This window comes from Lissotriton helveticus, chromosome 7, assembly GCF_964261635.1.
Source record: "Lissotriton helveticus chromosome 7, aLisHel1.1, whole genome shotgun sequence".
NCBI lineage: Eukaryota > Metazoa > Chordata > Amphibia > Caudata > Salamandridae > Lissotriton > Lissotriton helveticus.
The window spans coordinates 671,288,122-671,315,994 of record NC_136068.1 but is presented as its reverse complement, the minus strand read 5'-3'; the positions used below and the strand labels follow the sequence as shown (position 1 = coordinate 671,315,994).

The 27,873-nt window shown below is 44.5% G+C and overlaps 1 protein-coding gene across 1 annotated transcript in view; it reads left to right on the top strand.

The window, feature by feature from the left end:
• Positions 1 to 5,168: 5,168 nt before the first annotated feature.
• The window catches only part of LOC144769220 (sulfate transporter-like), a 42,152-nt gene continuing 19,447 nt past the window's right edge, over positions 5,169 to 27,873 (top strand). The window contains exon 1 of the mRNA XM_078653261.1: positions 5,169 to 5,780. Coding sequence (XP_078509387.1) covers positions 5,169 to 5,780 — 612 coding nt within the window. The remainder of the gene's footprint in view (positions 5,781 to 27,873) is intronic.

The window sequence follows — 27,873 nt, the reverse complement described above, 5'->3', positions numbered from 1 at the left end:
TGTTTTTTCAGTCCAAAAATATATTTATCCCTTTTTCTTTTAATTTTTCCTTAATGTTGGTGAGGGCCCAACAGCTTTCACCACTATAACAATGTTTTAAAAATAATGACAACTCCAAATGGCTGGCAGAGCACTTAGTTTGCGAATGTATGTTTCTTAAAGGGGTTAATGCGATGACATACCTACTTTATATTGTAATGTTTTGCTTTTACTAGTAAGTTTGTCCTGGCTGAATTCATTGCTTTCATTGTCTCTTAAACATCTTGTATTGAACGTGAGGTTTGTCTTTATTTCGACCACATTGACGTGTGTCTTTGAATAAGGCGTAGAAACGATTGGAAATAGAATTGTTATGTTTTCATTTTTCTGAGTCCTGCAAAAGTCCTGCAACATGATCAGACGTTGGACAATTGTGAAAAGTGTTAGTAAAAAAATATTAACTGCACTAGAAACAGTTTAATGAACTGACATGTTCCCGTAGAAAAACATATCCAGCACTCACCAAACTGCATGTCTGAAATACATCGATGTTACTGTAATATTCACCAATTAATCCGCTCTTAGTTCATTCCGACGTTATAATCGGTTTTGTTTGACATTTCCATTAGATTAACTTTGCTTATTGTTGGGGTGTATGCAATTGAGGTCTAAAATTAGCTTCCTAAAAAAACACCATCCTTATGCTTTGACGTACAACGCACAATGTTTAACCTGAAGGGTGGAGCGAGTGCTTTAGTAAATAAAGCGGCTTGGACCAAGATCAGGGGATGGTGTGCGTGTTTCAGCTGCACACAGCTGTATTGTCAAGACCCGCTGCTTCAAGTTTAAATTGATGTATATCCACAAATCAAAATTACCAGTCACATATTTGACGGCTGTCCGAACGAACGCTTCTAATATATCATGGCAGCTCACTACCTCGTGCATTATCTGTCGTTACTCTAAGTACTTATTACCCATGACACCCATGGTTTAAATGGAGCGTCCAAACTGCCAGTGTTCTGAAATTAAAACAAAAATGGCAATTACGTTTAAGTAATGCCTGAATCATTTTTTTATACCAAATTGTACTTTCTACAACCTTGTCTGAGGCCCGACTGTTAAATCTGAGGTGTATTGATTGCAGAAGACTGTATCTCACTTTCACACAGTGTTCCAAATTCCAGCTAGTACAGCTTAACCATAAGGTTCTCATCTGTAGAGCTGGTATTTAACAAATTGCTCTAGTTCACTGAGGTCTTCAATTTGTGAATACTTTTATTTTAGACTTTGGTTTTGTAAGGCTCTAGTGCAACAGGAAGAATACTTAAAACTGCTGGTGAGCAAATGGGTAAGCAAGGGAAGGGATGGGGGTGGGGTGGGGGAGTATTACCTGACAAGCATAGTAATCGGCAAGGCCTGTGTGCTTGGCAGAGGAGGTCTGTTTTCAAGTATTTCCAGTCTGTAATTAAGTCCCCCTCAAAGCGAGCACTTTAAGTTCTGGTGGTCCAAAATGCTGAATGCAGGTTCCTTCCACAAAATTGTTCTCTTTAATGGGAATGAAGGTAGGCAGTTCTTTAGAGTTGGCTTTAGGTATCTGGCTCAGTAGTATGGGGATTATACTATAGACACGCACTTTTGTTACATGTTGTTGACAAAATTGAAGGTTTTCAATTAAAATTTGATAAAACAGCAGCCAGCGGAGTGACATCCGTGCAGAAAATGTGTGTCTACTCCTTTTAGGCTTAGCGTTGCGTGGGCTAAGAACATTACCCTCTTGGAAGTTTGTTCAATGCTTTGCCTAGAGAACCCGCTAGAGTCTAACCTTTGACTGTAAGTCAGGATGTTTATTTCAGATCGGTGAGTTATGACTCTGGGTAGCCCATAAATTTAGCTCCGCTGACTAAATTCACAGAGTTTTGCCCTCTCCGCGTTATGTTTGTATCACGGAATTCAGTCAAAGCTCCGCTGAGTGGCAGAGTTTTTCTCATGTGCAGCTTGCCAATGGTGAATTGGTGAGCGTTAACGACAATTAGCAACCCCAAGCGCAAATTTCAGGCACTAGGATGGCACCCAGTGAGATTTTCTCTACGCAAGCGGTCGCGCGTGGTTGTTTGCGGTGAAAAAGCTGCAGCTCCAGTAGAAAATCCTCTTGAGCGGTAGCAAAGAAGCAGCTCTGTCTGGCGCGTTACATGGTGCAGTTCGCACTGATTTTGCAGCATGGAACAAGCTCCCAGCACTAAAAATCATGTGAGTAGTGTGACATGCCGATCAGGGGCGTAACACAGGCCCCTGCAGCCCCCGCGGTGCGGGGGGCCCTCACCCTCCAGGGGGCAACGTCAGCACCGCACTTCTGCTGGGAAGCTCTAGATTGAGTCCGGAGGGGGCCCCTTCACTTACCTTGCAGGGGGGCCCCCTCAAGGTTCGTTACGCCACTGGCTTACTCTGATGAGAAAGTGCAACAGTTTTCCATTATCAGTATCAACACTCAATGTATCCTTGTCTCCCTAAGCCTAACTCCTAAAACAAAGAAATTATACTAGCTAACAAAGATGAATTTTCCACCCGTAACAGAAACCTGAGAAAGAATAACTCCAACATGCACATGAAGTTCAACTATAAAATCTAATGCAAAGGGAAAAATACAATTCAGGTCTACATAGATCGGCCAACATAAGAAATGGTAATAAAGGCCTCATGAAATTACATATAAAATGAACACTATTCACTGAGCACTTCTAGATTAGCACATCAAATATGTGAATACTTGTCAGTGGCATGTATGAGTTCTGCACGTTAATGTTTTCAGCTAAACACATGTAGTTGCAATGTTAATTTCTTTACATTTACATTGAAAATATCCCTAACACATCACCTTTCACGGTATTACAGTTCACACTCTAATGTCCCTGGTTAATACTACAAAGGAATATGTGTGAGTGCAGATTACCTGTGATTATGATACACCTCTACAAATGAAAGAACAAAAATTGTGTTACATCAAGGCTGTACAAGACTAGCAGTTTTTCTTCCAAACCATGTGTGTCCTGTCATTATACAGATGTTCATGCAGAACGTGGTAACACCTACTTCGACTTCAGGATTGTGCACCCCACCTTCTCACTATAAGGAAGTTAAACAATGAGATTTGTATCCAGGCAACCAAAGATTTGGTGCAAGGGTGTTGGCAGTAGTATTGAGTCTTTGAGCATGAGTAACAGAATCACCATAAAGATACATTTATTCAACTCTTACAACCTATTGTGTTCCAAGTAATGAGTATAATTTACAGGTAGTGGAAATTTTTAGAAAGAGGATAGTAAAGTTTATGATAAGAAGAAAACTTGGGTAGCCACTGACCTTCCAAACAACGATAAACAAGGCACACGTAGCAAAATATCTCTTGCTTTTCAGGGAATCTCACTAGTCCCCAAAAAAGCAGAAGCTTTTGAAGTAGGACTGATGGAACATCTTACGTTGAGAGGGAGCGGATGTGCCTTACTAAAAAGTTGCAAGTATGTCCCACCTAGACCCTGATGGAGCCACCCACAACATACAGTCCTTTTGAACAACATAGCAAGGAAGCATGGCTGGAGTGTAACACACAATGGCGGCTCGCAGAGGTAACGCTGGGGGACGGAGAGGCTGGGCGGGGGCGGAGCTGGATGGGGGGGTAGTGGAGTCGACATAGTACGGCAGATATTTATTTATTTAGTTAGGTTTACCTTTGCTGTCAGACTCTACTACCCCACCACCTAGCCCCGCCCCACAGCATTACCACTGCGATCCGCCTCTGGCAACTCGTCAAACTAAATGGCCTTTTTCAAAGTCGATAGCATTTGAAGGAGGTCTTCATGAGATGCATGAAAAACCAAAAGGGAACAAGTGAGAAGTTCCAGCACAAGACCCAAGCAAAAGCAAAATTGCAGCCAGTCCACATCAAGTGGGACTTTGCATTGAACTAACTGAAGGGAAACCAAATAATATTGTTTCAAACATGGATGTAGAAGGAGAAAGGCAATTGACAGTTAAGGAGTTCCAAAAAAAGGAGTGTCCTCATCAGGTTTGCAGTCCCCGACAAATTTCGCTAGCTGGAACACAGGCATGGGTATTGCAGAACCTGACTGTGAAAAAGATGCAGTTGGAAGACCTGATGCGGAAAATAGATGCTCTCATGTTAAGTGCTCGATGGCGTAAGCCTTCCAGAGATTAAACAATGCACTGAGGGAGTGAAACCTCTGCTAGGTGCTACAACCCCTTCCGAGTAGGTTTAAGTCTGGAAATAATACTTCGAGAACCCTTGCTGTCATGACCTATGGTGAGACAGATGTATTATCTGTCCCGACGAGGAGTTGATGTGGGCCTTCCAGGAGCAGGCAATCTGAGCACAGGAAACTCTGCAACACTCAGCTGCCTGAAGAATCTGTGGTAGGACATTGCAGTAGACCTATATCGCACAGGCACCATGAGATTTCTACAGTCAAGCTGTATGGATAATTCTGCACCTTATACCTTAAATGGCGAACATTAAGCTAAATGCTAGCGAATAGGAACTACAAAAAAATTTGAGTTTATAGCCTCTTCTAGTTGTCTTTGTAGATCCTTATTTTAGTGCTTCTAGTACTTACTTGTAAGTAAAAGTTCTTTAAAGGTGGAGCACTGACTAGAAAATAAAGTGTTATTTTCTGTGCACTACTGCTTCTGAGCTTGTAACCTCTACCACCTCTGAGAGTAAGGTGTAACTATTTGCTCTCACTACCTAGAGATACCTAAAGGGAGTAAGTCGGTTAGCCAGTTGTGGTGTACTGAGACATCCGTAGTGTCCACCGTACCCAGGATTTCCTAGGACCCTAAATGACTCACATTAGAGGAGGATGGATGTTAATCCCATTACTACAGGTGCATGTTGATTTCTAAAGCATGTGATTGTTGAATAGACCTTTGTATACCTGACTATGAATGTTATGGCATTATGTTTTCATTTCTTTGAATTTGAAGAATCTATGCCATCCATGATAAGTTTAAAAACACTACCTCATAGGTCTGTGCGGTAAACCTGTTTGATGCACCATGTGCCATAGATCCTGTGATAAGGATTACTTATGATCACAGAGAATGCAGAAAACACAATTCAGTCCCATCATCAATGATCATTTTTATTCATTCTTTTGTCCAAATGCCATGAAAAGATGGAGTCCATGGACCAAGATGTACCTCAGCAAGACACAGATTTGTCTTCTGTTCTACGCACATCATGTCTCTTCAAACCCTCCCATCTAGAGGAGCATGAACATTCCCAGACCAGGACCAAGGACCTGATCCTTCAGAAGTCTAAGGAGGTCTGCCCATGCAACCCAAAGACAATACCCAGGTCTCTCTTCAAACTCTTCCCAATTCTTGAATGGGGACCACAGTACAAGGTCAAAGAGAAGCTGCTGGGGGACATTGTATCAGGGCTCATCGTTGGAATAATCACCATTCCTCAGACTATTTCTTACTCACTTTTGGCCAACCAGGACCCGATCTATGGACTCTACACCAACTTCTTCTGCTTTCTTATTTACATTGTCTTTGCCACATCACGCCATAACTGCGCTGGTGCGGATGGCGTACTTTGCCTGATGATTGGTGAGACAGTTCTCCAGCACCTGAAGGCTGCCGGCTACAACACTGATGTAGGCATTCCTGCTGGATCATTCATAAACTCATCCTTAGCAGCTAACTCTACCGACGTATGCAATAAAAGCTGTTATGCTATTAAGGTTGCTACATCACTGACCTTTCTTGTTGGGGTTTATCAGGTATTTATTTCTTATTTAGTTTTTTGTAGCAATGACATGTTTCCACTGCACAGTGCTAGGTTTTATTGCATGGTTGACCTACGTAATGTGTTTGTATTTTGTGGGTATATTAAAGGTTAAAGAGCATAATACTTTTCTTATATATGATCAAGGCATAGTTCTTAACCAGTGTGCCATCACAGTATTAGTTCAGAAGTTAGAGGAAGCGATGTGAAGGAAGAATGATTATTTGTGTGAGGGTATACAATGTTGCATGTTGGAGAACATAGATTGCTCCAGGAGAGAGTTAAACACCATGGGGCAGATTTACAATAACTGGCGCATCCCTGCATATCAGCAGGGATGCGCCAGTTATTGTGCACCGCAGCTCTGCCACCCTGGATGCGCCGCATTTACAATGCGGCACACCATGGGGCAAAAATGGCACAGATGCGTCACGCATCTGTGCCGTAAAAGCGGCGCATTGCTGGAGTTGAGTCGCAAGCACGACGCAGCTCCAGCAATGCTTTGGGGGGCCCTATCTCCACAATGCTGCGTCAATCCTTATGCCTGCTTCAAGCAGGCGCAGGGTTTTGATGCAGCATGGGCCCAAAAGTGACTGAGTGAAATCTTGTAGATTTCACTCAGCCACTTTTGGGAGGTGTTGCTGCGCCGGAACGCCCCCCACCCTGCGATGGAACGCCTCCTTCTGGTGCAGGGCTTTACAAAGTGACGCATCTGGGAGATGCGTCACGTTGTAAATACCCCGCACTATGACGCAACGGTGGCGGAAAAGAGGCACAGGGGGCTTGTAAATCTGCCCCCATGTCTTGTTTTTTTTTTCAATCAATATATCCTAAGTTCTTGTTCTGGACCTCAGAGCTTGACTGCATAAGAGTCAGACGAGGCTAAAATGATGAACTTCTTTACCACGTGCCTTGTTTACTATGTTCATCACAATTGGATTTGTGTTATCGACTGTGGAAGGTTGGGAGTTTGCTTGAGTTGAGGTAGATGCTGTAGACTCACTCATTAAGCCAGGACAAATTTGCTTTTCAGTGAAATTGAGTTACGAAGTAGGTCCTTCAATACAACAAAAGTATGCACTGTGTTCCGAGATGCTCTAAGATGTTCACATTTGGGTGAAAAACTTGCTTCACCATTTCTGTCCTTGGGGGTTTTCTTTGGAGAAGGTGTTTCAGTTCTGGGAACGCTATTAGAAAGAGAGCATAACCGAACCTTGGGCCTTGGTGTGTCGATAGAGCTGCCTCTGTACTTTTTTTTTCCTGGACAGTGTTTTGGTAAACAGTAAATGTTTAAGCCAAACAGAAGTTACTGGCTGTTGTGACCCAGGATGCTTGTTTCCGGTCCAGGGAAGACATGGCTTGGCAGTTCGTGCTGGACTGTTCCCATGAGGCACAGGGTCAGACTGATTTGCATATGGCCATGTCTGAACTGGTGTGGTGGAGTGAGCTGAAGAATGACGATGGATTAAACCTAGATCAGTTGACTGGAGGTGAGTGCTTGCAATGTTCAACACTCCGTCCATCATCCCCTTTGGTTTTGGTTTTTATAAACAACCAGAACTCGGAGTAAAAGATAAAGGACCTCATTTATGAAAAGTGTTGCATTGTTGTGGGAAAACAGCGATGCAACACTTTTTAGTGCGCCATTCTTGCAACACCATGGATGCGCCGTATTTACTGTATGGTGCTCCATGTCGCAAGGATTTACAGATATGTCAGTGTTCCTGACGTATCTGTAGGTTCAAAAGTGACACATAAGTCATAAGTCATAAGTTCTTATATAGCGCACGATTCACCTAAAAGGTATCAAGGCGCTTAGCAGAAAGAGACAACAACCATGAGTTAAAGAGAGTGACACTGGTTAATTGGGGAAGAGCCATGTTTTCAGACCCTTCCGAAAGGCCAAATGGTTAGATATGGACGACAGATGGAGGGGCAGTTTGTTCCAGAGTAGGGGGGCTATGTAAGAAAAGGCCCGACAGCCATTTCTCGTGGTCCTGGCCCTTGGCTGGACCAGGAGGCATTTAGAACTGGATCTTAAGACTCTGGAGGGATTGTACCAGACCAGTTTCTTTGCTAGGTAGGAGGGACCAGTTCCCATAAGGAGCTTGTGGATGATACTAAGTATCTTAAAATGGCTTCTTTAGCGCACAGGGAGCCAGTGTAATTCCCTAAGACTAGGCAGAGCGGGTGACCTAGGGGACAGGCCAAGCACCAAACGAGCTGCGGTGATCTGAACAGTTTGTAGCTTGGTCAACAGACACTCATTAATGGAAGCAAACAGGGCATTACCATAGTCTAGGCGACTGATAATGAGCCCCTGAATCAAGGGTTTCCTAGATTCAAGGGGAAGCCATTTAAATATTTTGCGCAACCTGCGCAAAATGCCATAGCAGGTACGAGACACTAGATTGATGTGGGACTTCATAGAAAGGGTCGGTTCAATCATGATTCCCAGGTCACGTACCACTTCTTTGGGCTCTGGGCAGAGTCCCATTTCTTGCGGCCACCAATCTTGTGTCCATATCTGCTTGGCCTTACCAAACAGCATTATTTCTGTCTTGCTGCAATTCAGTTGGAGTTTGTTGGCACTCATCCAGTCCTTAATCGCAATCATGCATTTCTGGAATCTGGAACGAGTATCAAGAAAATCCAAACTGCAGGTAATCAACACCTGAGTGTCGTCCGCCTAAGACACTGTAGAAAAACCAAAAGATTTTATTATGTTGGCCAAAGGGGTGAGATAGAGATTGAAAAGCAGGGGACTTAAAATTGATCCCTGGGGAACTCCTATGGAAAGGGGGATCCTACTGGATTCCAGGGTGTCAAGCTTTACGTATGTGTGCCGGCCTGCCAGATAACTCTCAAACCAAGCACGGGCTTTGCCTCTGACACCAATCTCCCACAGTCGTTGATGAAGAATACTGTGGGAGACGGTGTCAAAGGCAGCCGATAAATCCAATAGGATAAGTACAGCAGACTCCCCTCTGTCAAGAGTGAGGCGAATATTGTCCACTACCTCCATTACTGCAGTCTCGGTCCCGTGAGCAGCACGGAACCCCGACTGCGAGGGATCGAGGAGTCCCTGTTCCTCAATAAAAGTTGAGACTCGCTTGTTGACCAGATGTTCCAGTACCTTTCCAAAGTAAGGCAAAAGCGAGATCGGCCTATAATTGTACAGGATAGTGGGGTCACTGTTAGTTTTTTTAAGAATTGGCTTCATCTGGGCCACCTTCCAACAACTGGGGAACGAGGCCAGATCAAATGAAGCATTAACGATGTTGGTGAGGGAACTAATCAGTGACGGGAAGATCTTATTACACTTACGCGGGACCAAAGAATCTGTAGGGGTACCAGATTTCACCTTCAAGAGGGTTTCTAACACTTCCACAGTAGTGGTGGGCTCAAATTCCAGAATGAAAGGGGATTTGATGAGGGCAGTGGTAGAGAGGGGGCAGGGAGGGGCCTCTCTGATTTGAGGGATATCTGGTTTAGGTGCAGCAAATGTGGAGTAGATCGTCTTGATTTTGTTATCAAAGTAAACTGCAAGTGAGTCGACCCACTGAGCAGTGGGCAGAAATGCTGACTGCTCCACCTGCGGAGAGGTGAACTCATTAACTATTTTCTATAGTTCTTTGCTCGAGTGGGCGGCTTTATTGATCCTAAGGGTGAGGTAGGCGGATTTAGCAGCTTTTATGTTTTTCAGGAATTAGAATGGACCCGTTTATAGTTCAGACGATTTTCAGGTGTTCCGGTCTTTCTCCACAGTCTTTCCGCCGATCTGCTGGCGGATTTATCAGCTTTGAGTTCCTCCGTAAACCAAGGTGATGCTATTGATTTCACCTTGATTGTGGTTTCAGGTATAATAGTGTCCAGAGTACCCCTAATAGATGCTTCTAGCTGGACTGCGGTTGAATTGATGTTTGTAATATGATGATTAGGGGGTATAAAAGCAGATGAAAATGCTTCTAAGGTCAACTTGCACCAGGGCCGTATTAATTTGGTGTCTGAGTGATTAAAGGTCCTAGAGTCAGTTGGTTTGCAAAAGCTAAACTTTACAAGATGGTGATCGGTCCACGTCATGGGTAATGGAGGCTCACAGTTAAGGCTGGGCAGATTGGTGAAAATCAAATCAAGAGTGTGCCCCGCCTGGTGTGTGGGTCCAGTTACTCTTTGAGATACTGATAGCGTTTCTAAAGTTGAGAATAGGTGGCAGGTATCTTCATCGTGGACAAGCTCTGCGTGGTAATTAAAATCGCCTACCAAGATAAAATTATCTGTGGCCAGTACATGAGAGGCTATGATATCAAGGAGAACATTGACAAACTTAGTTTTGTCTCTCGGAGGTCTGTAGACTAGGGCAGCCCTTCCCAGTGACGTTTTATTATACAAGATGTTAACTATTATTATTTCAAGCAAAGGATTGACGAAAGATTCGAGCAGGGTGATGGAGATAGGAGATCTGGCCGCCACCGCTACACCTCCACCTCTCCTACCTTCTCTGTCTTGCCTCATAAGATGATAGTCCCGGGGAAAGGCAATAGCCACATCAGGCGAGGCTTGGCCATGTAGCCATGTTTCAGTGAAGAAACAAATGTCAGGTCGCTCAGTGTCTAAGAGGCTCCATACCTCAAGGGCTTGCTTGGGTATGGATCTAGTGTTGAGATATAGAGCTGATATCTGAATACATCCGTTGGTTGCATCCGAGTTCGTAGAAACAGAGCGATCAAGGCTAGGTAAGGACACAGAAGAAGCGGTGGTTTTGCAGGTACTATCCTTCAGTGTGCTCGGCGTAGCACGAATTTTATGTACATTTGGCAGATATCTGGGATTGAGGGCTATTAGTTCCTCCCGAGAGTAACAAAGCATGATGGCTGATGGAAAAGGCTTACCGCTAAGCAGCTGAGGAAATAGGCAGGGGTCGGGGCGGCAGGCGGCGTCCTGGTGCGGACGGGCGCAGACGGGCTTTTCTTTGGCGTGCCTTCGGCGCGCCGCCGGCGCTGAAGTGTGCCTGAAAACAGAAGCAACTCCAACAATGTGTGTTTTCACATGGGGCAAAACCCATGTGAAACGGCCTGCGTCACTCCTTATGCATGCTTCAAGCAGGCGCAAGGATTTGATGTAATGGCGCCCTAAAAGTGGTGCAGGGAATTCTCCTATATTTCACTCTATCACTTCTAGTGGCTTTTCTGCACTGGAACGCCCACCGTGCATACATTATACCTGATGCAGGTATAATGTAGTGCAGGGGTTTACATTTGTCACTTTGTAAATATGGCACAGTGTGACACATTTTTTACACCGTCGCAGTGTAAAAAGTGACACACCAGCGGCAAAAGGGCCTCATAAATAAGGCCTAAAGAGCCCTTTACACTAATAGTGCTATTTATTAAAATCTGACTTATAAGCTTAAGGCTTATCATGGCTGAATTGTTTTACACTATTGCGTAGTTTATCTGCAAGTTATAACTTTTGACCTTTGTAAATAGTGTCATATAGCAATAATCTCAGTGCCAGGGCCGAGGCTCTCAGTAAATTCTCCAGTAGCTTGTAAATGTAGTTGGATCTTTTGTATAATGGAGATCATGAAGTGAAGAGTTTATTGAGGCTGAGATCAGAGTTGAAAATAATACTCCTTTCTGCGTTGCTGCTGTGTGCCAGGATCAAGAACCAACCAAGCATGATAGTTTTGACTTGTGCACTACCTACAACTATGACCCTTGTTTGGCGTCATTATGTATCAGAATGTTCTCCTTCATCCAATAGTATATGCAGTCTGGATACCTATTGATGTTTGCTTGGTCCTCTACTTCATTTCCAGGTGGAAGCTGATCAAGATGTTATTAGAAACTTAAGATGGAGTTAATCAATTGCTTTTGGCTGTCAGTGTTTTTTTGTTTATTTTCTTGAACATAACATGTGTTGCCTTTTGGCCACTCCCTAGTGCTTGTCTGTGTGTTTTACATTAGAGAGATGGGTCCCATAGTCTCCATGCATGAAGGTCCAGAGGGCGATAAATCAGCTGGTGGTTAAATTGTCAGGTGTCTGGCAGGCCTGAGAATGACATGTTCCTCTGTTAGCACAGTCTATCCTCTCGTTAGAGGCAAATCCTGATCAAGGTAGTCAGATAGCAAAGTTTTCCCACTTTAATCATCATTATCCTCATAGCTTTATTCGATTTTTTTGCGACAATAAATCGTACAAGTGTACATTAAAATGACGTTACACAAATATCGATACAAAAATATATAAAACCTGTTAATGGATAAAAGACTATAATATCAGAAAATGTCAATAAAAGTCATTGGCTCGCAGTCACACATAAGCAGGAGTCGTATCACAGAGAAGAAGCTGAAAACTTTATTCAATCATTCAATAAACTTTATTTCGGTTAGTTTTTAACCATAAAAGTACATAAAATATACATTTTCATTTTTCCACAGTTCATTTGTAAATATGGAATTAAAATACATCATATGCAATCAGAGGGGTGAAGACAATTTGTTTAAGACAATAAAAATTTAAATAGTTTAAAATTCTTTCTTTTTAAAAAAAAAGTTAAGATAACATTTGTTGATCCAAAATAATTATCACATCTCAGCAAATAAAAACATAAAGTGCAATGTCATTTAAGTGATTTCCTTCGTATGGACCACATAGAAAATAGAAATTTGGTGATAGCAGACACTATCAAAGGATTTGTGTCAGACTTTAAAATCCTAAAGAAGACTTGGTAGTCCCTTATGCCCAGATTATTACATAATTGTATTATCCACTTTCTACGTATGTGTGAATAGGCTGGACAGAAAAGAGTAACATGCAGGGTGGTTTCATTTTCGATTCCACAGCCGGGGCATAACTGGGTTGTGCCCCCCGTCCACCTATCAATCGTAGAATAGAGGGGCAGCGTTCCAAATCTAAACTGTAAGTACAGCTTCTTCGCTAAAGTGGGTTGAATTACGTCTATTTCTTGTTCAAAGCTGTATGTGGACTTATGGCTCAGGAAGGCACCAGTCAGGCTCGTTGATGATACTGAGCTAATGGTCCTCCAGAGACTAAAGTCCTTCACAGCACTGGACAATGTTTTCTTGGAAATAGTTACGGATACTACCTCAGGATTTAGCCACAGATTTTTGTATCCAATTCGAGCAAGAGACTGTCTTACAAAGCGTAGCCATGGAATTCTACCTGCTCCTGGAGAGGCTAGAACCACCTTTAGTTCCCTTTTGTAACTTTCCAGCTCGGGGGTGCTCCAGAGCCTCCTCCAATAGAGGAGGGGGCGTGAGGCGATAACTTCGGCTATAGGCCTAATATTCAGGTCAAGCCTGAGTGGGACTAAAGAAGTGCTTCTGGGCAAAGTTAGAATTTGCCTAATAAAATTGTTTTCTGTAATGGTTAGGTCAGTAGAAGGAACATGTCCCCAAAGTTCCGCCCCATAAAGGGAGGAAGATCTTGCTTGAACTTTGAAGATTTACAATGGGGCACTTATAATTTTGTTCACACAGTTTTTTTGAACTTTTTAAATTACCCCAGTTGTCTGTACTAGTTTTAAGTTTGCCTTAGCCATTTGTGCTCCCCACCCCATTTTGTCGGTGAGAGTCAACCCTAGATAGTCAAATGTTGGGACTCTTTCTAACGGTCTGCCTTCCATCATATGGTGAGGACAGTTGGTGGTATTGGCATTAAATACCAGATACTTAGTCTTATCGATGTTGACTACTAAATTTCTATGTTTGCAGAATTTAATGAACTGGTTTAAAACCCTCTGCATACCCATAGGGGATTTTGAGAGGAGCAGAGTATCATCTGCAAACATTAATGCAGGAAACCTCAGCGAGGCTAATTTTGAGGAATCAATATATTTGATTGATAATAAATCTTCGATGAGCCCATTAAGAAAAAGGGAGAAGAGGGTGGGGGCAAGGACACAGCCCTGCCTAACCCCTTTCTCAACCGGGAAGGGCCCTGTTAGCTGACCGTGTTTCCCAAAGCGCACTCTGGCGTAGGTGCCATCATGTAGGTGTTTAAATTGGTGGCATAAATAGGGTGGCACCCCCATTGATGATAAAATTGCCCAAAGTTGATTACAATCCACCATATCGAAAGCTGACTTTAGGTCCACAAACGTCAAATATAAGCTTCCCGGTCCAAGATAACGTGCTTCCAATAAAGAACTTGGAGCCGGAAGAGTTGGTCGATGGTAGACGCTTTGGGCCTAAAGCCTACCTGGAGGGGGGTCAGTATATTATTATCGCTTACCCAATCCTGTAGGCGTAGTAAAAGTAGTCTCGCATAGATTTTCTGACTAACATCGATAAGGCTAATAGGCCTGTAATTTGATGGTTCTGACGGAGAACCCTTCTTAAAAATGGGAATGATCTCCGCCCCCAACCATGTGTCTGGCAAAGGTAGGCCCTGCAAAAGTGTGTTGTAAAGTAATAACAGATAGGGGGCCCATACTACTGGTTCTTCTTTGAAGTGGTCGCCTGGGATCCTATCTAACCCAGGAGCTTTGTTAGATTGCAGAGAGTGTACTGCAATAAGAACCTCGTCCAAGGTAAAAAGCGGTATGGGGCAATTAGGGTCCATATCCGTCAAAACAGTAGGGGCTAAACTATTTAATGTCGGGGGGGGGTAGAATATAACTCTTTAAAATGTAGAGACCAAGATTCTTCAGGTATATTTGGATCAATTGAGGTCCTACCTTCTGGTTTCCCTGTATGAACTAGGTTCCAGAAGGACCGTATATCTTTGGCCTCAAGTGCAAATCTGATGGCGTACCATCGTTCTTCTTCCCACTCTTTTTTTGCATTAAGAATCTTTAATTTATAGGCACGCCTAGCTTCAGTCACGGCGGCCGAGGAACCTTGTTTCAGTGCCGTAAGTAGCCCCTGCTTCATTACTTTACATCCCACATTAAACCAGGGGTGTTTTGAAGCAAATGGCTTGGGTTTGATAGGGGTAATTTTGTAAAAGGAGTTCGCCAGTAAATCAGTAAGTTCCTCGTGCAACCCTGCCAGGGACCTATGTACACTGTTACTCATTGGTTGAGTCATAATTAAGTTTGCCCTTTCTCAGAGGGGAATTATACTCAGGTACAATTTACCCAAAACGTCAGTGGATTTCTTCAAGTTGGCCCATCTGATTCTCCTCCCGCCTTGAATTATTCTGAGGTCGCTATTTTCAAATGTTTCGGTAGCCTCAGTAATCATGTCAAAGTTAATCTCAGTTGACAGGGGATTATGGTTGCTCTCCGTACGACTAGAGATTTGGAAGTTGAGGATCCTGGGCCATAGGGGCATACTAACCATGAAGTAGTCAATTACAGAGGAGTGACCCCTACCACTGGAGGTTGGTTGGCCTGGGCTGTCCCCCTTAAAACGCCCATTACATGCTCTAACAGAAAAAGAATAGGTTATTGAGGTTAGCTGAAGTACCGAGGACGACCATTGTTTAGCTGGATACATACTTGGGTGGGGGATTGACCATAGTTCATCCTCATCTGTTAAGGTAAGGTGGACTCCAATGAGTGGTTCGTAATGACAATTGAAGTCACCACCAATCATCAACTCAACGTCTCCCGGAAGGGAGTACAAAAGAGAGGACAGAGAGTCTATGGTTTTGGAGGTGCCCCCCTGTCCTGCTGGCCTCGAGTAGATATTAATTAGTGCCATTTTAGGTGTTTTAATGTGTGACAGTATAATGCAGGTTATATCAGGGCTGTTAGTGTCTATTCTTTTTACCGAAAACCCAAGATGAACACCCACCCAAATACTTAATCCCCCCGATGGTCTACCTCTAGGGCCCTGCAGAGCTGGCTCCATAAACGTAACATAACCCAGTCTAGGTATAGGGTTAAGAGCCCAAGTTTCCTGGATATACATATCCCGTGGAGGTCTACAAAAGCACACCAGTCAGGATTGTCCTGATTGGCGGCAAGGCCTGCTATGTTCCAGGTAAGAATTTTGAAGGTTGAGTTTTGGTTATGGGTTCTAGATGGCTGTTTACCACAATTAACCAAATTAACTGGACCATCAGGAGCATTCGTAGGTCCTTTACGTGCTATGTTGGATGGTGCAGGGGTAGGGACAAAAATGTAAGCTGTTGGTAAAGTTAATGCTGGTCCTCTTGGTGATGAATCCCTATCCAAGGGGAATTCATCACTAGAGGATAACAAGTCAGTAAGATCTTCTGCACCCTTCAACTCCAATCTAACATCAGGTGGTGGCTGGGCAAACTCTCGTCCAAATCCCTTTTCCACAGATCCCCCGATATTTAAAGTTATACTATTCTGTATCAACGTCTGGGGCTCAGAGCGTCAGTCGCAGTCCCCCAAGCCCGATAGGACATCAAATCTATTAAACAGCATGATGTTCCCTAAAGGGCATTAATTCAGCATTTCGTCCTGTGGGAATGAATCTCTTGCAGTTAGATACCGGGGTTCATAAAAATGGGACAGTGGCAGTGTAAAAATTCCAGGCAACAGAGTGTTTTGGGGCCAGTTACAAATAAATTCGACGCACCTCCAGTCTCTGAAATTAATAATAACACAGTCCCCCACCATAGTTTTAGTGCTCTTGCCAATCAGTTCACTCTCCTAGCAAAGAGAATTTCTGCTGTAATGTTTGTAGGGAGTGGTCGTTTCTGGTTGAGCCAGAAGGTACACTTATTTTTAAGTTCTGCATAGGACTCCCTTTTTCCCTGAGCCAGAGCGGGGACCCCCGCCAAAACCACCACATAGGGCGCTGATTGTGGTGGGAGATCGATGTTAGGCAGGTGATCAGTGTTCTGGACCGGGGGGAGTTTTCGAAGTCTTGGTGCTGTGCTGTCAGCAGCTATTTGATGGGGTTGACCCTTGTTGCAGTGTTTGCTCCTGGTGGCAAGCTGGAGGCTAAGGCATCAATGGAGGTTAAGGCAGAAGATCTTTGGGTGGGGACAGTACGACTTTTAGATGCTGCAGCAGCGTTGGAATCGGTTGGCCTTGGGTCTGGTGTTTTTGTATGCCTATGAGTAGAGTAATTAGTCCTCGAACCCACTAGCTTCTGGAGTGATGCAACTGAGAGTTCAAGGCAGACTAATCTATTCTCAATTGAATCTAATCGTGTGGTAATTGGGGTACAGAATTCTTTGAACGTACTTTCCAATTTCTTCCAAAACAGTGGGCCCATGTCAGGTTGGTCTTCTCCTCCCGGAACATTTTTTGGTCCACTATTCTCTTCTATGGCAATCGCTGGTGGATAGAGTGGACTAGGTGGAAGTCTGGCGGCTGGAACTTCATTGGGCACAGCCGTTTTGCCAGTTTGGGCTTTTTTGCCTCCTAGGGTGGTTTGTGCGCCAGTGCGCTTCCTTTTAGCAGCCGCTCCCACATCTCGTTGGGGAAGACATAATTTTGCATTGGAGGCTGAGCGAGTTTTAATATTAGGAGAAAGTGTAGCCTTGGCGGTGTTTTGAACAACCGTCCCAGTAGGGGAGTTTAAACTAATTCATGAATAACAACTAGCTGTGAAGTGTCACTTCGCTCTACAACTCCCGAGGGAGGCGGTGTATCTTGAGAGTTAGATACATGGCGAATAGGTGATCTTGCCCTTGCCAGGCTTCCCAGTGAAGATCTTTTATCAAATGGGATTTCCAAGGAAAGTCTCTGTTCTGTAAGTTCATTATCCTTGGCCAGGGCTGACGATACCCTAACTAGGAAATTGTCTAGGGTGCCTAATAATGAACCCCCAGTTGATTTCCTAATATTTGGGGCATCAGATGATGCAGTTGACATGATTATTTTTAGAGGGCTTGTCGATTAAACTCCTTGATTCAAAAGGCCAGTTACAATTTGACAGAGAGAAAGAAAACTGACCTTTATTCGCAGGGGCAGATGAAAGAGGGGTGGCCAGTCCCGACCTTGGCCGGTCTTGAATGGGCTTAAACGGGCCCGCCCTTGGCCCGGGCTTAGCCCGGCGCCGCCTGCGCGCGCCCCGCGACACAGAGGGAGCTCCGGTGCTTTGAGCGCCTCCGGGCGCGGAAATGGCCGTGGGTGGGCGGGGCGATGCGTTCTGAGGGCTGTGATCCCCCCCCCTCGGCGGCCGCGGTGATGGAGGATGCGGCGGCGGGGGAGACCAGCAGGCTCAGCCCACAGCCCGGGACAACAGCGCAAGTAGCAGACAGGAGATGTCTGCGCCCACAGCAGCAGGTAGGGTTCTGTGGCAATAGCGGTGGCCAGAAAGGATTCTTTACGGAGCTCCCACTCCTTCGAGGGAGCTCCGGTGCTTTAAGCGCCTCCGGGCGCGGAAATGGCCGTGGGTGGGCGGGCCGATGCCTGCGATGCGTTCTGGGGGCTGTGGTCCCCCCCCTCGGCGGCCGCGGTGATGGAGGATGAGGCGGCGGGGGAGACCAGCAGGCTCAGCCCACAGCCCGGGACAACAGCGCAAGTAGCAGGCAGGAGATGTCTGCGCCCACAGCAGCAGGTAGGGTTCTGTGGCAATAGCGGTGGCCAAAAAGGATTAGTTACGGAGGTCCCACTCCTTCGAGGGAGCTCCGGTGCTTTAAGCGCCTCCGGGCACGGAAATGGCCGTGGGTGGGCGGGGCGATGCCCGCGATGCGTTCTGGGGGCTGTGGTCCCCCCCCTCGGCGGCTGCGGTGATGGAGGATGCGGCGGCGGGGGAGACCAGCAGGCTCAGCCCACAGCCTGGGACAACAGCGCAAGTAGCAGGCAGGGGATGTCTGCGCCCACAGCAGCAGGTAGGGTTCTGTGGCAATAGCGGTGGCCAGAAAGGATTCGTTACGGAGCTCCCCTGAAAACTTTATTGTTCCTTAGGATGTATTCGCTGACACTTGCAGCCTTTTTAGCTGAGGCACCCCTGTTCTCAGATGTCCAGGTAATCTCCACTCTCATTTCAGGATACAGCTTTCCTAGCGCTGTGATATCCCTCGGGATGATTGTTGCGCTTAATAAATACAAATACAAGAATATCGGTCAAGACAACCATGAGACTAGTATCAGCGCACAAAAAGACTTTCACTTTAAACACCAGCCAGAAAGTATGATATATAAAAATATAATTGAGATAAAGATAAAAGTTGCAGATTTTTGTTTTAAAATGGTCTAATCTGGCTAAAATCCATAGACAACAAGAGGGGCCTTATATATTTATGATGGAGATTAGTGAATCTGGAACGAATAAGTGCTAGGTGCATGGTCTTGGAGACTGATGCGTTGTCACAAATACAAAGAACAAATTAGACGGGTTAAGCCAGACCCCACTGGTAAACATTAGCTGATGAAATATGTCCAATCTAAAATAGGTCAAAGACGACGATGGTGGTTCTGCATTACCAAAAGAGGTACGGCTCAATCCAACTAACCGATTTAACCATAATCTATTTACACCTCGATTGCTTGGACAAAGCGGTGGCATCCCGTTCAGCTGCCACCCTGAGTGAGAAGCTCTGCTTTACCCAGTCAAGATCTTTTTTCATAATACCCTTGAGATCTAAAAATAAACCTGGTCTCCCTAGATCTTTAAGGGCGGACTTTATGTAATGAACAACAAAACACTAGGAGTGGAGGGTCCTAGGGGAAAGTTTACCGACCTAAACTGCTATGACCCCTAATTACTTAACTACACCAACACAAGATAGCAGTAAGTCAAAAAATTATATATATAACTTAAGAATGTATCTGTGTGTAAACCTTAATACCAAGAAAGGTAATGGGTGAGATCTTGCCTGTGGAACATCATCTAAATGTGCGAGTTCCCATCAGTCAACTCACGAGACCGCCCTTCATCATTTGGGGACCGTCACGTTTAGAAGGTCGAATATCCACAATAGATTGGCAGATGTTGTAAGGCTAATCTATATCCAACGCATCAGGAGGAAAGCGTGTCTGTGGATAACTGAATAGCAGTGCAAAAGAAATAAGTGAAAGTGAATCAGTGAACAGTAAAGCAAAAAAGCAAAAGAATTTTAGGATTGGGTAGTTACAGGGGAAAAAAACATTTATTCTGTACCCCTTCATTCCCAAAATCTAAAAAACAGTGCAATAGTAGTGTAACAAAATAACTACTAGGGAGTATCTTAGGTCGACATGTTTCTGCAGACTACCGGAGCCAGGTGGTCTCCCACAGCTTCTTCAGGACCATTAAATGCTACTGCTAGAAAAGAGAAATTAATATCACCTTAGACGTGATCTGTTACCATCTTCCTGACTTCATGGTACAATCGTCCATGGTGGAGAACCAGATACATACAAAAGAAACGAAAAAGACAAACAGGGCACTATTAGTGTATCCCTGAATCGTAAGGTTGGTACAGATCCATTTATTGGCTGATATATTGGCAGCCGCAACAGACAGTTTAACTTGTCATCGCATTCTCCTGCTCACTCACCTTATTAGCAGGAAGGAATAACCCCACCTCACCTGGTTCCAGCTCAGGTACCTGGAGCACCGCTCTAGCGGAGGGAATAAAAAGGTATTTACACTATGGAAATACAAAACCATGAAACAGGAGTGATCGATCTATCTGTAACGACCAACCAGTCAATACCGGGTGTCTCCCCATGTGTTTAGATATGGCCAATTAATTTCAAGACTTGCCACCAAATACTGCTTCACGTGACAAGTCACTCGCGGAGAAGCAGCGTTAAAGAACGGGAATGTAGGTGTTAGAAACAACCCGTTCATGTGACATTCGCCGACCCATTGTATGACATAGTTCGCGGGTATGCAGCTTTTAATCTTATGCTCAAGTTACCGCTATCATGGTTGTGATGTCAAGAGGCTCGCAACCCTTACGGTTCAACTAATGTCGTGAGATCATATCTACACTAAGGCTTAAACGCCATTCATCAGGGCGTGTCAGTCAGCGTGCTCTTAGTCAAAACTCGCAACTCCACCATTTCGAGTAACAGTTTGTTTATCAAACATGCTGAGCGCTATGCACTAACCTCTCCGTCGGTACCCCGGACGTCCCTCTGGGCTGTCTGTTGGGGAGGTACCGGCGCAACGAGGAATCACCCGTTTAATTCGTTCTGACGGCGGCGGCGCAATAACGTATGATGTCATCAAAGCGAGCCGCGCTCGGAAAGGCGGGTAATGTAGTTCTACTGGCTGTTGCTTGTAGTTCTTGCCAAAGAACGCAATGAATTTGCGAGGAAGTGGGACAAATCCAAGCTATTAGTTCTGACAATTAGACAGTCGAACAGTCACCTGTATTAATAGATTGGGGTATTTTTACTAACACCATACTGTTAGGACCTGGGGTTAGTCCTATGTCAGTGTCCATGGACCATCGTCACATGATGTGAATTGCACTTATAAAATGTTGGTCCTACCTTACTTTCATTGCTTGATATTGCCTTTGTTGGGACCTCGGTATCTTGCTCCCTTGCTGCTGAGCTGCTGCATTGGATTCCTGCTTCCCTGCTTCCCTGTGCGTTATTTTTGTGCTCGTTACACCCTTTTTGTCTCTCACAGGATCGTGGGAGATTTTGTGTTCGTGCCTTCCCTGTTTTCCCTCGTAGGTAGATAGTTAGCCTTTTTGTTTGCTCCCTGGCTTGTTTCCTCCCTTTTTTCTTTTTCCGTCCCCGTTTTAGGTTTTTCCAGCGTGTGTTCTTTCGTGTATGTGAGTGGGGGCCCCCGCTCACGATTTAGGGCCTTTTTTCAACTTGTGCCCGCTTGTCATTCACGGGAAGATGCTTTGCGTTTCCGTGTTCATTTTCTCGGGGCCGGGTGCCGGGTGCAGTGTGTTTGCACGGGCGCCCTTCCGCCTCGTTTTGTGCGGAAGTGACATTTCAGGTCACTCCGCTACTGGCCAGAGATACACGAACACCGCGGAATACACACGGGGAAATCGAGTGCCTCCTCCCTGTTACTGCCAGCCCAGTTTTAGGCATTTGTGAAGGGTTTTTTTTGTCCCGTTTTGGCTGAGTGTTTGTACAACTGAGCCCTAGGGTTTTTTTCCCTTCAATTTGGTGCTTCGTTATTTTGAAATCATAAAAAAGCAACTAAGGACACTGTGTAAGAGTGTTAAGTGCCCCTGACTGGATTTATTTGTATCTGACGTTTCCAGTCCTTTCACGAAGCCAAGCCTGCGCTTACAATTGGTAAGGAGAGGGTGCATGTTGGGGTGGGACATGCCGCTATATGTATCAACAAACCATTTTGCATTCCCTAAATAGCGAATTTTAAGGAATCGCTATTTAGGAAATGCAAAACGGTATGTATGTACAAAATCGCTTTCCAATAGCGATTCCTTAGCATTCCTAATTTGAGATTAGCAAATTGTTAATCGCAAATTACCCCTTCATTTCCATGGGCCAGGAGGCCCATAGGAATGAAAGTGCAATTTGCAATTAGCAATTTGCTGATCGCAAATTATGGATTTTTCCAAGGGTGCAGGGGTGTCTCAAGAACACCCTGCTGCACCCCTGAAAAAGACATTTGGGGGCATATGGCGCACATACATGCCCTAAGGGCATGTATGGGCGTCATATGGCACCTTTGGTTTTTTTCAAAAAAGCTTTTTGATAAGAATTCGCAAATTACCACCAACTAGAAGTTGGTGGTAATTTGCTAATCCTTAATGGCATTTTTTGCATATTATTTGTTTGATACATTGCATTTAAGGAATCGCAAAATTTGCAATTCCTTAAGTGCAATCGCAAAATAAGGATTAGCAAATTTTGCTATTCCTTATTTTGCATCAAACTTGTTTGATACATACCATTTGTCTATTTAGCATTCGCAAAGGCCGAAATTCGCAGAATTTCGGCCTTTGCGAATGCTAAATAGCTTGATACATATAGCGGATGGTCACTGACATTGAGACGTTATAGAGCCTGTAAAAAAGGAGGTGTTGCTTTTTTCCTTGTTGTCCCTAGGTGCAGATGCGTGAAGGAGGGAGCCGTGTCCTGCAGTTCTACAGGGTGGGAGACTTGGTGTCTCGTCATTATACCACCCTCTTTTCGGGTTCACTGGAGTGCTCACAGTGCGTTAATCCTGTGGGTCTCGGGTGGACAAGGGAAGGAGATTGGTGCATGCTACGCTCCCGCAGTGCTTGGGCTGAGCGGGGTCTAACACATACTACTTTATAGGACCCATCATACGCCTTACTTATTAAAAGATCTCAATAATAATTAAGGCTATGAGAGACCAACACAACTGTAAGCGCACAGGGAATCCCATACTGAAAGATGATATACTCGGAACCCCTCTGATTATTAAATTGATGTAAACAGTATGCTGAGACCATGATTGTGTATCCCAGAAGACTCTGGTCTCTTGTGGCAATCAGCGGTGGAAAGCTCTAATGGTGTAATACTGAGGCTAAAGCACAAATCAATTAGAGCGACATCCAGGGGATGTCTTCGTTTAGCCCTATTTTGTCCGTCTTAAGCCTAAACACCCATTTTTGTTCGCACCTGAACAGAAAAGCAGAGGCATCAACCCCAGATGGGATCAATGGTTGGTCCAATACTGTCCAATGGAGATCAGTCGGTAGGTGTCCTACTTCTAAGAAGTGATTGGTTAGTTTGGTAGCTTCTTTCGAACACCTAACCGAACTCTTATGCTTCAAAATCCTCACCTTAATTTTTCTGGTTGTCATCCCTACATACTTCTTGTTGCAGGGACAAGTAATCAGGCAAATCAGGTTCGTGCTATTACAGTTGGTGAACCTTCTTAACTGCCAGGGGCGATCAGTGCCTATATCGATGTTCAAAGTTTTAGTTGTTTGTGGGCAGGCGGCGCAGCTGCCACATGGATAGTGTCCAGTGACAGCTGGCATGTCCCAGAGTGTCCCTACAGCTCGGGGGATGGTGTTCTTGGGTCTGGTATGAACTAGTTGGTCTCTCAGACTCTGTCCCCTTTTAAAAGCGAACAAAGGAGGTGGTAGTGTATCAGTGCCCGTATTGAGGATTTTCCAATGTTTCCTTACAATCTTTTGGATTTGGTTGGATTGTGTGCAGAACGTGTTTACGCACGTAATCCGTTCTTGTTTTGGCTTAGGGGGCAAAATATCCAGCAAACTCTCTCTATTGTTGTTCGAGGCCCTTTTCTTGGAGGCACGAATTAAATGTTTAGGATAGTTTTTCTCTACTAGATTCGCCGCCAAGGTCTTAGAGTGGGCCTCGAAAGCAGACTTTGTGGAGCAATTCCTCTGGATCCGGAGAAATTGCCCATAGGCCAAATTGTCCCTCAAAGCCTTGGGGTGACAACTTCTATAGTCCAATAGGGAGTTGTTTGCCATGGGTTTACGATACAGTTCAGATTGGAGGCCAGTTGGGGTAGATGTGATGAGTAGATCCAAGAAGGCCAATCGATGCTTGTCAAATTCTATAGTAAATTTGAGAAACCTATTTCTCTCATTCAGCCAAGTGTGAAAAAGCTGTAGGTCCTCAACCGTTCCACGCCACACCACCAAGACGTCATCTATATACCTTTTCCACAGTCGCAGACAAACTAGATGTGGATTGGTGTCTGCGAAGATGTGGTCTTCCTCAAACTTATGCACATACAAGTTAGCGAGACTAGGAGCAAAAACGCTGCCCATACTAGTCCCGCTAACCTGCAGGTAGATGGAATCCTCAAACTGAAAAAAAATGTCAGTCATGGCCACAGTGGCCAAGGTCATAATTAGTCTTACAGGCGTAATAGAATTCAGATCTCTCTCTGATAAAAGCCCTTCAATCACCTCCAACGTCTCAGTCTGGGGGATGGACGTATACAGACTTTCGACATCGAAAGACACCAATATGTCAAGGTCTTTATTGAACTCGATGTCAGGGAGAATCCTAAGGACATCTTTAGTATCCTTCAGGAATGTAGGCATTTCCCTGACTAAGGGTTGCAGAAAGACATCTACAAAGGTTGATAAAGGTTCTAGTAGTGAACCTATGCCCGATATGATTGGGCGGCCTGGAGGGGGTCTTTGTGCCTTGTGCACTTTTGGTAGTATATAGAAATACGGCATCTTGGGGTTGATGCCTCTGCTTTTCTGTTCAGGTGCAAACAAAAATGGGTGTTTAGGCTTAAGACGGACAAAATAGGGCTAAACGAAGACATCCCCTGGATGTCACTCTAATTGATTTGTGCTTTAGCCTCAGTATTACACCATTAGAGCTTTCCGCCGCTGATTGCCACAAGAGACCAGAGTCTTCTGGGATACACAATCATGGTCTCAGCATACTGTTTACATCAATTTAATAATCAGAGGGGTTCCGAGTATATCATCTTTCAGTATGGGATACCCTGTGCCATTACAGTCGTGTTGGTCTCTCATAGCCTTAATTATTATTGAGATCTTTTAATAAGTAAGGCATATGATGGGTCCTATAAAGTAGTAAGGTGTTAGTAAAAATACCCCAATTTATTAATACAGGCGACTGTTCGACTGTCTAATTGTCAGAACTAATAGCTTGGATTTGTCCCACTTCCTCGCAAATTCATCGCGTTCTTTGGCAAGAACTACAAGCAACAGCCAGTAGAACTACATTACCCGCCTTTCCGAGCGCGGCTCGCTTTGTTGACGTCATACGTTATTGCGCCGCCGCCGTCAGAACGAATTAAACGGTTGATTCCTCGTTGCGCCGGTACCTCCCCAACAGACAGCCCAGAGGGACGTCCGGGGTACCGACGGAGAGGTTAGTGCATAGCGCTCAGCATGTTTGATAAACAAACTGTTACTCGAAATGGGGGAGTTGCGAGTGTTGACTAAGAGCACGCTGACTGACACGCCCTGATCAATGGCGTTTAAGCCTTAGTGTAGATATGATCTCACGACTCTAGTTTAACCGTAAGGGTTGCGAGCCTGTTGACATCACAACCATGATAGCGGTAACTTGAGCATAAGATTAAAAGCTGCATACCCGCGAACTATGTCATACGATGGGTCGGCGAATGTCACATGAACGGGTTGTTTCTAACACCTACATTCCCGTTCTTTAACGCTGCTTCTCCGCGAGTGACTTGTCACGTGAAGCAGTATTTTGTGGCAAGTCTTGAAATTAATTGGCCATATCTAAACACATGGGGAGACACCCGGTATTGACTGGTTGGTCGTTACAGATAGATCGATCACTGCTGTTTCATGGTTTTGTATTTCCATAGTGTAAATACCTTTTTTTCCCTCCGCTAGAGCGGTGCTCCAGGTACCTGAGCTGAAGCCAGGTGAGGTGGGGTTATTCCTTCCTGCTAATAAGGTGAGTGAGCAGGAGAATGCGATGACAAGTTAAACTGTCTGTTGCGGCTGCCAATATATCAGCCAATAAATGGATCTGTACCAACCTTACGATTCAGGCATACACTAATAGTGCCCTGTTTGTCTTTTTCGTTTCTTTTGTATGAATCTGGTTCTCCACCTTGGACGATTGTACCATGAAGTCAGGAAGATGTTAACAGATCACGTCTAAGGTGATGTTAATTTCTCTTTTCTAGCAGTAGCATTTAATGGTCCTGAAGAAGCAGCGGGAGACCACCTGGCTCCGGTAGTCTGCAGAAACATGTCGACCTAAGATACTCCCTAGTAGTTATTTTGTTACACTACTATTGCACTGTTTTTTAGATGTTGGGACTGAAGGGGTACAGAATAAATGTTTTTTTCCCCTGTCACTACCCAATCTCAAAATTCTTTTGCTTTTTTGCTTTACTGTTCACTGATTCACTTTCACTTATTTCTTTTGCACTACTATTCAGTCATCCACAGACACACTTTCCTCCTGATACATTGGATATAGATTAGGCTTACAACATCTGCCAATCTATTGTGGATATTCGACCTTCAAAACGTGACGGTCCCCAAATGATGAAGGGCGGTCTCGTGATTTGACTGATGGGAACTCGCACATTTAGATGATGTTCCACAGGCAAGATCTCACCCATTACCTTTCTTGGTATTAAGGTTTACACACAGATACATACTTAAGTTATATATATAATTTTGTGACTTACTGCTATCTTGTGTTGGTGTCTTTATGTAATGAAGCCATGGCATATCAGATGCATTTTCCAGGGACAGGCTGCCTCTAAGAATTAACCTAAGTAAATGTAGCTCCCCCTTGTATCATACTGAGCACCAAAGTAAAAGAAGACGAAGACAAATAAAATTTGTGATAACATTTATGCTAACTTCTTCTTGAATAATTTTATCTAGAATGTCCTGTCTCAGTGCCTAAAGGCCCCTCAGAAACTTGTTTTCCGTCACTTGTATCTGGTCAACAAGTACATGTGCCCATATCGCGCACCCAAATGTTGCCATTAGGATACATTTGGTCTTGTTTATATCTGTCAATAATTTTGAAGGCCTGTGCCCAAAGTGACTGGCAAAATCGTTCAGGCCAGAGGTTGCCCTCATGAAACGCCCCATATTTTTATTAACCAGCAGTTGCCAATTAAGAACAGAACTGAGTAAAAGCCAGAGGTGGGAGAAATGTTCCACAAAATGATGTTTTTGTGTTCCGCATCATCGGCGTATAAAAGTGTGGGAATCGCTCTACCACTGACTCTTTGGACATCAAGGCCACAATTGGATAACACCCCCTCCAGCCCATTAATTTGCATGATGAATAAGGATGGCACGAGGATTCAGCCCTCTCGAACTCCTCCTATTGGTCTAAAGGGCTGGGTACATTCCCTGTTGGTACTTTATCTAACCACTCCTGGCAAACAGTGATGAAGATCTCTCACAAGGGTGACAAGAGCCAGTCGACCCCCATGGACCCCAGCTCATCCCAAACCTTATCTCCATTAACCTTATCAAAGGTAGAGCTGAGGTCCATAAAAGGCAAATGTTCGGTTCCCCTACAGGCCTTAGTGTATTTTGAGATCAGAAGATATAAATTTAGGTTTCGCTCGATTGTCTCCCTTCTGGGCCTGAACCCATATTGTACGTCAGACAGGATGTTGTTCGTATTAGCCCAACTAGTTAATATCTCCAGGATGACTCTCCCTATAATTTTTACTTCTACAACAACTAGAGTGATGGGCCTGTATCAGACAGGATTGGTTCTGTCTCCTTTGCTATATACTGGAACTATTACAGACTGGTGCCAGGCATCGGGCAATGGTCTCCTGATGGCAGCATTTATGTGGAGGGTA